Here is a 13259-nt window from a genome sequence, read left to right as displayed (position 1 = left end):
TCTTGAGTGAGTATAGTATTCCTGTTCTTCTTAATTGAATCAGTTCCCTGGCATCTTGTCTCCAAGACATCCCATATCTCCTTTGTAGTCTTGCAGTTAATTACCCTGTTTGACATTACATTATCAATGGCACTATGCAGCAAGTGTCGTATCTTAGCATCCTTAGCAATTGATGCGATATCTTTAGCAGTTTAATCACTCTTCTCCTTTGGTACAGACTTTGTTGTTTCACCTGCAACTACAACAGCGAGTTTTGTTGGCTTGTGAGATCCTTCATTGATTCTATCAAGATATTCTGGATCTGTAACTTCCAGAAACATAGTCATCCTCACCTTCTATATGGGATATTTAGATGGTTTCAGTATGGGAACTCTGATAGCCTCATATCGACTATGGATTTGAGTCTTTGGAGGTTCTTCAGTTTTGGTGGGCTTGGTTGGAGTTTCTGCTTCAGACATGATTGTTTTTGGATCTTAAACTGTTTGTGTGTTAACAGATAGGCTCTGATACCACTTGTTAGGTCACACACACTGTAGAAGGGGGTTGAATACAGTGTTTATCACAATCAAATCGAATTAAAGAACTCAAGTAACAGAAAACAGACTTTATTCAATATAATAAACCCTGTTACAATATAGAACTGTCCTCTCTCGGTGATGAACAAATATCACAAGAGCTGCTACGGTTACAATTAATAATATTGTCGATAATGATAACACTTATAGTGTAAACCTTATGTCTGTGTTTATATACTACACAGTTACAAGATAATCGCTAATTGATATGGAATATAATTCTGCTTCCTAAAATATATCAATCAAATATCTTTTCTTCCAAGTATTCCATTCTTCATAGAATTCCTTCTTCATATATATCTCTTCTTACGTTTGTCTTGATCTTCTTTCCTTTCAATCAGCCGCCTTCCTTATCTGAAAGTTTCCTTTAAGTCTTGATATTATCTCTTGATAAATATCTCCTGAACCTTAAGTACTGATAACTTAAGTTCTGACTTTAGTATAAGTGCTGATTTCAGTTAAGTACTGATTTATCCTGTTTAAGTAAGATCTGAAAACTAAACACAAATCATTTTAGACATGACATTATCAAATATATCTAACAATATTAAGGGCTTCAAATGCTTCTAGATTGTTAGGAGTGATTACCCCCTTAACTATTATTATATTTTTTTTTCTTATTCATGTATTCAACATAAATGACTTTAATGAGTAGAAACATACAGGGAGTGAAATTATGGAGAATTGTTGGAGAAATTATTTGATTTTATCTTTAAAATAGTTATGAGCTAATTTATTTATATTATTTGTAGTGAAAATATAAAGAAATTGTTGGACTCTTTATTATAAAGGAAGCTAACCCTAAAAACACTCCTTATATATATTTTTTATTATTTTTATAATATTAAACTGGAGTGGGAAAGAGAGAAAAAGAAAATTTGAAATGGAATGAAATTATTTTATATATTCATATAAATGAATAGGAAATGAGTTAAGGTTTCCTCATAATAAATAAGGGAGACTAAGAACATGCTAAATTTTCAGGTGCAAGAGCATCTACCAATTGTGCTAATTTGGTGTAAATTTGACACTAAATTAATATAAAATCACCTAAAATTTATATCATCGACAACCCATCTAAGCTAAATGTTGCACAAAAAAAAATTATTTTTATTTTTGGAAGCATATTCTTCTTCTTTTATAAAATTCATATCAATGTACTTATATTAATTAAATTATATATAAGCCAATAAATCACTAAATTATAATATTTAGAAAGTCTAAAAATAAAATAAAAACTATTAATGAATCTAGATCAATAAATATACCAAATTTAGTAGTAAAAACACATAAATATTGGCTTAAATGGTACTTTGTAAGGAAAAATGGTCCAAAATGACATATCTGAAAATAATAGCCAAAATAGCAATTCAACACTTAAACCAGAGTAATATTTTTGCGCAAAATGCTAGGTCGCCTAGAGTTTTATTTTTTCTTATTTTTTTTCATTTTTTCTACCCTTAACGCTAGTTCTACTAGCGCTTTGTTTTTTTTTTAATTTAATTTTTCTTTTTTGTCATGTTAAACATTATATTAAGTTGCGTTTTGCACAAATTTTACTTATTTTCGATTAAATCGAAGTGTCTTCTAATCAATTTTTAATAATTCTAAATCATAAATGAAAAAATTTTGTAGCCTAAAATATTAAAAACTGTTAAATTATAGTCCAAAATTTAAGTCGAAGTTCGGTTGTTAGCTTCCCTAAACCGTAGAATAAATTAGGGTTTAGCTCTAACCCTAAACCCTAAATCAGTTACATTTTATTAATTTTTTTAATACTTCAAATTTAAAAGGAGATTGATAAATTCTCAAATGTTAAAAATTGTTAAAAATGATTTATTTTTTATTCAATATTTTAATATATTTAAAACCATAGGGGGATTGTTGCCCTAAATAATAGAAATTTATTAAACAGAGTACATTTTTAAACTTTAAAAATATAACAGAGAAAAAGGAATGTAGAAAATGTAGCACTGCTTCCTAAACATTACAAAATGGGATGCTCAAATAACAAAAAATAAAGAATAACATCATCACATTACATCATGTCAATACAAGAAACAGAGTAAAAACATCACCCTTTTGACAACGGTCGTAAAAGCCACATTTTAAGACGATGTTAAAGTGTATTTAGACATCGATTTAGTATATTACCGTAATCTAATCTTTATTTTTAAAAATAAAAAAAAATGATTACATCGGTTTAAAGTGTCACCGTTGTCTAATCTCATTTTTTTTAAATGAAAAAACGACTATGTACAACTATCATTATTTTATGGATATTCTACCTCGTTTGCTACAATAAAAATTCCCCGCTTAACCAAAATTCTAATTTCCTCCATATCCTCAATTATGTTCCTCCTTTCCCCCCTTTCTCCTCGACCTCCGCTCTCTTTCTCTCTCACTTAGAGATGCACAAAAAACCCGGACCCGAAAATCTAGCCCGCCCCGATCCGGTCAAAATCCGGTCAAGCCTGACCCGGTCAAAACCCGGCCCGGTCCCGAGCCGGGCTTAGGGCCTTGACGGGCCCTATATTTTTAGGCAAAGCCCGGCCCGACCCGGTTAAAAGCTCGGGCTTCGGCCCGACCCGATTAAAAGGCCGAAAAAACCCGGTTAAAATCTGATTATTCTAATATATTTTCTTATATATTTATGAATTCACATTTACTATAAATATAAATAATACTTTAAACACATGCATATTTACATATTTGTGATTAATAATATTATTTATATATTTCATTGCATAAATAATGAAAGAAAATATAGTAAATACATTATATATATTTGGATAATAATGATAAAACATATTATTTTATACACATGTTTATTTTTTGCCGAACTTAAATATTTCCAACGAAGTAATATTTTCATAAAATATTCCATATAAACTAATACATTTTTACGATGATCAAGTTGCTAACATATGTAGTCTTCAGAATCTCTACTAAAACTCGATCCAATTTAAATTAGAAAAAGCCCGGCCCAATCCAATCCGGCCTGAAATAAGCCCGGTTAGGCACGCCTTAAGGGCCCAAACCGGGCTCTGATATTTTCGAAAAATCCGGCCCGACCCGACCCAATCAAAATCAAAGCCTGAAAAGCCCGGCCCGGTCAAAAACTGGATTTTTTAAGGCCCGGCCAGGTGGGCCTCTCTACTCTCACTTCAGTCTCTCTCTCTCTCCCTTCTATCCCTCTTCAAGCTTTAACTATAATTTTTACCTAATTGCACTATACAACCGTTATTCAAAGAATATATAAACCCTAATTTTAGTTAAGTTGAAACCCAATTTGGTGTTGGCTCGAATTAACCTTAGTTTTTTCATTTTATTTTGTCTCTTCAGCTATTCCGAAGTATGGAGTTTTAACGATTAATGTTCTTTGGTTTTATAGATCTTTGATTTATACCTTGGAGTTCATTCGGATTCGAGTTCGTGTTTGTTTGCTTCGAGTTTAGAGTTCGAGGTTGTAGTTCTTCGATTTTAGTTTTTTGTTTACAAAGGTATTTGCTTTGGATTTACAACTTTTTTCATTATTTCCTAGGATGTATGTACATGTGTATTTGTATGTCCAAATGTATATATAAGTATGTTTAAAAGTGTTTGTTATAGGTCTAGGAGAGATATGTGTTGTATGTGTTTGTTTATATTTAAATTCTGATATGTTGGTGGTTGAAGGATGCATCCTTTTGTCACATAATAATACTACTAGTATAAACAACAGACTGATTATTCAGAAGTGTCTTTGTTTGTTTGCTCAGAAGAAATTTATCTACCTTGTGCTAAGCGCTTTGGACAATGTTTATGAGAATTTGCCTCCTTGTTAGCTATTTGCTTTCATTACTTCAATTGAAAATTTTCCTTTCTGCAGCTACTTGTATGACATGGGAATTAGCAGAATCAGGGAAGCATTTTATTGCCACTATTATTAATGGTTCTGATCTAGTTCCAACATTCTCAACAGCTTCAGTAGATGATCTTCGCTCAGAGGTATGATAGTTTATCACCCTGTAAATACGATATCTGCATATAGTGCTTCCTCTCTATCACAATCCATATGAGTTTATGTTAAATTTTAAACCACTAGTTTTTAAAATTGGAAGTTTTTGTAATCTATTTAATATATACATAATGGTTATATTTTAGCACTATCTATATTTTTTCTTGTATATATGTACCAACAAACTGTTTCTTGGAGTATGTCAGACTTCAGAGTGAGTATTTTCTTCCAGATCATGTAAAATGTATACATGTTTCTCTGTCCAAAAGAGATTAATTGTTTAGCTTCCTATAATCAGGTCACATCATCGTCTTGGTATAACGATCTGTTGGATCAAGTTGAGCACACAAGAGTTCTAAATGTTTTTTATCGCTCTGCAACTGCTTTGGGATCTCGTCTGCCAACAATGCTAGTGCAAGAGAGAGGGTTGCTAGTGCGAGTGCCCTTCTACGTCCTGTTTTCAGCAGTACACAGGCAAGTTCTATGGTGCAGCTCTATGTGTTTGAAAAATAACCAAGTTTTGAAAAACTTTCTAAACTTCTTTTGTAAATGGTAGAAGGCTCAATTATACTGTAATTTAAACACTTATATTCAAGGGCAATTTAAACACATAAATTTCGGGGAATGTCAAGCAACAAGGAAGACATGAAGAAGGAAAAGGTGAATTATGAAATTTATTTCTGTGTATATATTTGTATATGTGTTTCTTAAATATCTGGTTTACTAGATTATGCCATCTATATACAGGGGAAATTTCCTGATCATCAAGGAGATACTAGCAGACCAGATGAGGTATCATTCAAGGGCAATTTTCCGGGCTATGTACCTGCAATGTCTTCAGCCCAAAAACAATCTGTTCGGATGAGCACATCTTATCTGTAAGAATCCTCTAATGGGCCCAACCGTGTTGGTTTTGTCACCAACAAGAGAGTTGGAAACACAAATTCAAGATGAAGCTGTGAAGTTTGGGAGATCAGCAAGAATATCTTGCACGGTATGCAGTTTTATGCTGGTCATAAATTGTAATGCACATTAATCTGAGATGTGAGATGGTCTACAAAGAGCCTGGTATTTATTAACAATAAATGATTTTAAAATTACAATCAGTGGATAAGTTAATTGTATGCTATTTGTGCTCACACCGATGAATTTTCTTATATAGATTTTCTTTTTAAACATAAATTCCACATTAATAACTTGCATGTGTCAACATATGATATGAACAGAAGCTAGCTTGTGTGCAATGATTTCTGCTGATATTTTTTTTTATTTTCCTGGACAAAGCGTTTGTATAGAGGAGCCCCAAAGGGCCCACAGCTAAGAGACTTGAGTAGAGGGGTGGACATTGTTGTTGCCACTCCTGGCCGTTTGAATGATATCCTTGAAATGAGAAGGGTGAGTCTCAGTCAAGTTTCATACTTAGTTCTGGATGAAGCGGACCGCATGCTGAACATGTTGAACCACAGATTAGAAAGATTGTGAAGGAGATCCCAGCTCGCCGACAGACACTCATGTACACTGCAACATGGCCAAAAGAGGTTTGGAAAATTGCTGCTGATTTATTAGTTAGTCTGGTCCAAGTTAATATTGGAAATGTTAATGAACTTGTTGCAAATAAGTCTATCACCCGGGTATGACATATCTTTCCTTCTGATTATTTCCTGACATTTTATATGTATTCATTTTAATGGAAGTAAGATTAATAAGTTTGTCTCACCGAATGTGGAGATTGTCTCACCGATGGAAAAACAAAGGCGGGTAGAGCAGATAGTGATATCTCAAGAACCAGGATCGAATATTATAATATTTTGCTTTACCAAGAAGATGTGTGATCATCTAACCCGGAGCCTAAGCCGACAATTTGGAACTGCAGCTATCCATGGGGACAAATCTCAGGGCGAGAGGGACTATGTGTTGAACCAGTTCCGTACAGGGAGATGTCCAGTTCTTTTAGCTGATGGTGCAAACTCTTTTGATAAGTTTTCTCTTGGAGTAGCAAACCTTATGGCCTGGGATGTCTTTTGGTTTCAGGTATGTACTATGCTATTACAGTATTGCTACAAATTCAATGGTGATTTTAATTTTGTTACCATATACAAAACCAGTATTTTGGAGCAAGGGAGAAGTATATATTCAGAAAAGAAGGGGCACACAAGTTGTTGCTCACTTGACTTGCATTTCTGTGTAATCAAGTAACATATTTAAGCAATTAAATGTTTTAATTATATGACCTTAATAGGAATATATTAAGCATGAGTTTGTTCTTTCTGACTGATGTTATTCTGTTGGTAAAATTGTTTCTCTTGGTCTGTACTAGAAAAATCTGGGTTTCTATTGTGTGCATCAACCTGTGAATTCTTTTTTCTTATAAAACCATGTTTATGACGTGTATATACTTTAAGTCAAATAAATTGTTCATTCAATGAAAGATATAAAGCTCCTCATTTATTTTCAAAGGCTGTGTTAGATGCCTTAAATTCATAAACAAGTAATGTTTGTTCATATGCTGAGCCCCGTAACTTGTATTTCCCCATTCTGCCCTTGCCGAATTTTTTATTAACTGCATCCAGTTTTGTAGGTGAGATCACATATGCCATCTACTCTGAAATCTCCGCTTCCTTCACGTTGTAAGGACCTTTTTGTGATTTTAAATTCATTGAGATTTGATGGTGAGGAAATTTTGGAAGATGGGTATTTGCTGAGGTTGAAGACAGGGAAGAGAAGCCTGCTTATTTTCTATGCTTAAGTCATAATGTTTGTATAATAGTACAATCCAATTATGTGTAATTATGGTCATAATGTTGATGTTTGTATTTTGGTGGATGTTTGGATGTAAACTGATGCTAATATATTGGATGTTTCGATGTTAAAAAACTGGTAATATAGGATGTTAAAAAACTGGTGATATCAGATGTTTGTTGATGAAAATAAAATTGGCTATTGTAATATAATTTTGGTTTATATGTATGTAAGAACAGGATTCATATACCAATCAAACCTAATAAATAACTGATGTCCTATGTAGATTTGATATCAACTTATTACATAGCAACTGATGTCTGCAAAACATCAGTTTAGTTTAAGAAGTTTAGTTTAAGATGCCTGATGTTAAATTACATCTTTAACAACAGTTCAAAAGTTATTTTAAATACAAGATTACATAACTGATGTCTAATATTATAATTTACATTAGTTCATAAAATAACCGATGTTAAAAGTACTTATTTACAACGTCCTAATTTTCATAAACGTTGTTTTTATCTTTTTTTTCTTTGCGTGTCACATGCTTAAATTGATAGAAATTAAAAGATAAACTATTATTGAACTCGTGATCATGTGTTAAATGTAACTAGGAATTTTTGACCGCGCTACGCGTTATAAATATATTTAATTTTTTAAAAAATATTAAATAATATAAAGAGAAATATTTACGTAACTTTTCAGTTAATGAAAAAAAATGTACGCGAATATACTTTTTCACGTATGTTAGAAAAATATATGTTGTGTTGTCATAATTTTTGTTTTAAAACATAACTAACTAATTTTAAATTTTGTTTGTAACAAAATCAGCGCATGTTTCACATTTTTTCATATGATATAGATTAATTTTATGGTATATTACAATTTTATTAAGGAAATGATTTAAGAATAATTTATTTAATTAATAAAAAAATAAAATAATCTCAACATGTTTTTTTAATTTGTGTTGATTAATTTATAAAATGTGATAATTATTAATTTATAAGCATATAAAGATTCAAATTAAAATATATTTTGTTCTTATATTATTTTAATGATAAAACGTAAAATTTAATTTAATAATCTTTACAAAGTTTCAATAGCATGTTTATTGTAATATTTAATTTAAAAGAATTTAGATTTTTATTTTAAGATTAGGTAATTCATACCCAACATATCTTTAACAAAGTGTTGGATTTAGGCACAATACCGTTAACGGCAAACAAAACATAGAACATGATAATTATAAATTTATAAAATGTGATAATTATTAATTTATAAGCATATAAGGATTAAAATTAAAATATATTTTCTTCTGATATTATTTTAATGATAAAACGTAAAATTTAATTTAATAATTTTTACAAAATTTCAATAGTATGTATATTGTAATATTTTATTTAAAAGAATTTAAATTTATAAAGATTAGATTAGGTAATTCATACCCAACATATCTTTAACAAAGTGTTGGATTTAGGCACAATACCGTTAACGACAAACAAAACATAGAACAGAGCTCTACCGAGGGAGAATCAATGGCTACTACTTCAAATCATGGAAATCAACTCTCTCAATCAGAAGATTATGAACAATTTATGGAGGTTAGTAACCCCATCTATCCATGTTTTAGTTGTTGTCAATTGGTTGTAAAGTTCATGGCTAATAGTTTGTTTAAGACTTTAATTTTCATTAAAATATCAATTTTCAGTATATGTAATTCTCCATTTGTATGTATAAGAGTAACCGATACTGCACTTTACTTAGCCGAGTTTAGTATGTATTGTGTCTGTCAGTAATCCGCGTGCAAGATAGAGTACTGTCGGGGGTTCGTATTGATGTTGATTGCATGTTTTAATTCGGAGTTATATAGACATTGATTTGATTTCAAATTGATATAATTAGTTCACCGCTGGATGCCTACACTTCCGTATAGCAGATTGATAATATTTTTAAAAGTAGATTATTCACGAATTTTTGAAGATTTTTTCATGAACTGTTTTGGATTGAGTTTTAAATTCGAATGTTCAGGAACTTAAGAGAAAGCACGACTCATGAAATGTTGACTGTGATATGGGTAAATATGTCAGACAATATTTTTCATTGCTTGTTGGATGCTTATTTATAAACTTAGGTATACATGATTGATAAATGTTAAATGTAGGTAGAGGACGAAAACCATTTGGCAGTTTTGTTTCTGTAAATATGGAGAAAGATGAGGATGGAGCATTTGTAAGTTTTTAACTGATTGTATTTGAACGTTATTAAGAAGTTGAATTTATATTGTACCTCACTGCATTATCTATCCAAAATTGCAGAGTGTTTCGTCTAGTTTTATTGATAAATTCAGGAGTAAACTTCATTCCCAATTATACCTAAAGTGCAAGACAATTGATTGGAATGCGGAATATGATAAGTATCGAAAAAAAATCTGCGACCTTCAAGAATTTATGAGATTTTATGATTTAAAGATGTATACTGTTGTTGTTTTTGATTATTATGGGTATGGCAACTTTACTGTCCAGTGTTTCAACCATATGGCTGTTTCGATTACACATCCATCAGTTGAGCCAATGTTTTTCTTCAATAAAGAGAACTATAAAAATTGGATTATGGATGAGTTTATATATTATCATAATCATGATGTTACTGAGAGGTACCTTGCTTGTATTCACTACAATGCTGTAAGACTTTATTTTGAACAATCCTTGATGGTGATCAGACAATACTCAAGTATGGAGGACTTGGATAATATGGTAACAACTCTCTCTATCTATACATTTATTATTTACCTCATATGTATAAACATTTGGTTTACTTATCTTAAATCTAATATTCAATGTGCTCAATTGAACAGGAACTACCTACTAATTTGGAAAATTTGTATAAGCGATGGAAAAGATTGTCCAAGATCTGTTTGAAGCATGGCTGCAGAAAATGAGATGTACTCATCCATTGGGTTGGAGAAAAGTGTTGGTTTGGGAAAGGATGGTCTGGAGTTCTGAAGGAGTTGGATATCTGTGCAGGTGATGTAATAGCTATGAATATGGCTCATGAGCTACCAGAGATTGTTCTACTTTTTATTTTTAATGAGAAAGAAGTGGAAGCTGAGAAAAAAGAAGGTATCTCACAATTCTTTTGATTTTGCTATGAGGGTGCAACACTTTATTTGAAACATCAGTTTTTTAATATCTAGAAGATTCAAATATATTTAGTAATAAATTTAAATTTGATAATAAACTAACAGGGGATAGAAATGGAAGAAGATCGTTTTATAAGATTTTTTTAAGGTCCTTTGAAGCTTGGATATATTGTGAGTAACCTATTATTTTTTACCCATATCCTTGTATGTTATTAGTAAATGATCAATAATTCTTTTATATTTTAACATTATAACAGACAATCCCAAGGTTTTTAGGCCAGGAGACTGAAAAACATCTCCTTGGTATTAAACATATTATAATCAATGGGATTCTGTGGGATGTGAGATACGATGCTAAACTAAGAATACTTTATGGGCTAAAACAACTGATTAAATATTTTGGTCTTGTGGAGAATGATATGATATTATTTAGTTTCGGTCGGAATGGTGAGTTTTGTGGAAGGATTTTTATGTGTGAAGGAAAGGAAATTACACGTTCCACAGCAGAAAGTAATCGGAGGAGAAGGCCTAGTGGTAATTTTTTTCTTTTTGAAGATAATGTTACAGATTCACCTCCTGGAATTGGTATGCCATATGTTTTATTTCCTTATTTACTTTGCAGGGTCCATTTACATAAGCAGTGGTCTTGAATTTAACATTGTCTTATATCCGTACTTAGAACAAAATATTGAAATTGTGGATGTGTAAACTGAGATGGAGGTGGAAAGATATAATAACCCTGCACAGGACAATGCTGGAATACAGAATATGGAGTTGATGGAAAACAACAATCCACATGATGCGCAAGTTGGAATGAATCTCCAGTTTTTTAAATTATTGGATGGAAGTCTCTTGAACTCTAAATGTCATGGAGCGGTAAATAATAATATATAAGAGTATAATATAACTATTTCAAATACCTTGTTGTATTATGTTCAGGAACAGACTGATCAAATTATGCTAACATGTTCAACTATTGTGTAGCACATTCCTAGAACTATAAGATTCTGAGATCAAATGTGGAAAAGCGAAGACATGGTGAAGTTCAGAACTGGCCAAGGATTTTGGGACATAAAAATAGTGCTAAACAGGACAGTTTCCAGATTTTCGCGTGGATGGAGCAAATTTGTCAAAGATCTTGACTTAAAGGAAGACGATAATCTGCACTTTACATTACAGTAAGACAGTGTTGTTCCAACTTTTAACATTGAATACAAAACCCCAATTAGTAATTATCCTCCATATATTTCTTAGAATCTGAACCTGCTACTTAACAGTATCAATGTAGTTTGGAGACTGAATTTTTTATATTGTGATGCTGTTGGAATACTCTTTATATCAATTTTAACGTGTTCCATGTGCTTATGCTTTAAATTACATTGAATTATATTGTAATTTTGTATTTTCATATGCAACTTAAGTTTTCAGGCTGGTGATGAAACCTTGAACCAAAATCCTTAATATTAAAACGGGAGTGCCGTTTTATTGTCAATAACAGACTAATATATAGTTTTTATATATTTTCAAGTTGATGATTCATATGCACATGGTAAACTCTACCTTTTTCATTTTGATACTTATCTATAAATTTGCTTTGCTCTCATAAACCTCTGTATGTTTGTAATGATTTGTATATTGTAATGTACAAACTTTTTTTTTTGAAAATCATTTCTGGTTGAAATTTGATCTCAAGAGATTGCTACATCTTTTTTTAAATTTTCTTTAGTTGACACATATATTTTTTAGGTAAATCATAGTAGCTATAAAGTTAGAAAATTGAATTTAACGTTCAGTACATCACGGACATTGTCAAACTACAACATATGGATATTCTTCTTGCAAATGCATCAAATTTTTCTGTGAGAATATATGATTACTACATATAAAGTGAAAATTCATCCCTCTTAATGTTCTATCTAATTTGAAAAATGTATTGACAGACATGTTCAAGAAGTACAAAAATGTGATTAATGTTAAAACATCCACTCCAATTCATGATGTCATGCTACTAAAAATTAAAGCGGATAATATTTAAATTTAATTTCCAAGATAAAATTGATCCAACCATAATAGAGAATTGTCAAAAATAGTAGGATGTATATAATAGAATGCATATTCACATGCTAATTACATTCCTAATGCTGAGAAACTTTGATGCATACACTTAACCGCATTCATAGGCTGATGCATGAGTAAGCAAGATAAACATCTTTTTTTGTTTAATGGATATAAGTCATTTAGATGTCCAACTCTCCAAGCATATCTTCTTTTGTTTAATCCAGATCATCTCCTGTAAATCAGCCGTTTTTCATCCCTGAAGTGTATCCGCACTTAAGTTCTGATATTAGTTTTGACGCCTGAAGTTCTGATAACTTCCTGTCTTCAGTAAGTTCTGATTTCCAGTTAAGTTTTGATATTCTGATAATAAGTTCTTAAACTAAACAAATCAGATTAGACATGACATCACAAATCAGAACTTAACTGGAAATCAGAACTTACTGAAGACAGGAAGTTATCATAACTTAAGGCGTCAGAACTTATATCAGAACTTAAGTGCGGATATACTTCAGGGATATCAGAACATTGCATTCATAGGCTGATGCATGAGTAATCCAAAATAATGTAATGATCCTGATTCATATCCTCTTGCAGTAGAAGTGACAATCTCCAAACGTGAGGAAAATAATGAGTATGTGAATATGCACAGTATGGACCAACACATGTAAAATGGTTTTTTGTAAACCTTTTTAAAAGTATCTTCTCATAATGAGGACCTAATCAGTATTTTCCTTAAGGACACATCAAA

At 31.3% G+C, this 13259-nt stretch overlaps 1 protein-coding gene across 12 annotated transcripts; it reads left to right on the top strand.

Annotated features, from left to right (window-relative positions):
* Positions 1-3748: 3748 nt before the first annotated feature.
* Positions 3749-7475, top strand: LOC141719330 (uncharacterized). Of its 12 annotated transcripts, none has more exons than XR_012574081.1 (8): positions 3762-4078; positions 4447-4565; positions 4874-5049; positions 5323-5569; positions 5860-5970; positions 6042-6113; positions 6449-6606; positions 7154-7301. XR_012574081.1 is itself a non-coding variant. In XM_074521702.1 (8 exons), exons 6-8 carry the CDS (start codon positions 6101-6103, stop codon positions 7319-7321), a joined length of 339 nt encoding a protein of 112 aa, XP_074377803.1. In that variant the 5' UTR covers positions 3787-4078; positions 4447-4565; positions 4874-5235; positions 5323-5569; positions 5860-5970; positions 6042-6100; the 3' UTR covers positions 7322-7475. The 12 variants fall into 12 exon arrangements, 2 of the variants coding, with proteins under 2 accessions (XP_074377803.1, XP_074377802.1); XR_012574083.1 differs by having other exon boundaries at positions 3764-4078; positions 4874-5235; positions 7146-7301; XM_074521702.1 differs by having other exon boundaries at positions 3787-4078; positions 4874-5235; positions 7154-7475.
* Positions 7476-13259: the final 5784 nt, after the last annotated feature.

Source organism: Apium graveolens, chromosome 4 (assembly GCF_009905375.1).
Source record: "Apium graveolens cultivar Ventura chromosome 4, ASM990537v1, whole genome shotgun sequence".
In the NCBI taxonomy this organism is placed as follows: domain Eukaryota; kingdom Viridiplantae; phylum Streptophyta; class Magnoliopsida; order Apiales; family Apiaceae; genus Apium; species Apium graveolens.
This window is presented reverse-complemented; position numbering and strand designations above follow the sequence as displayed.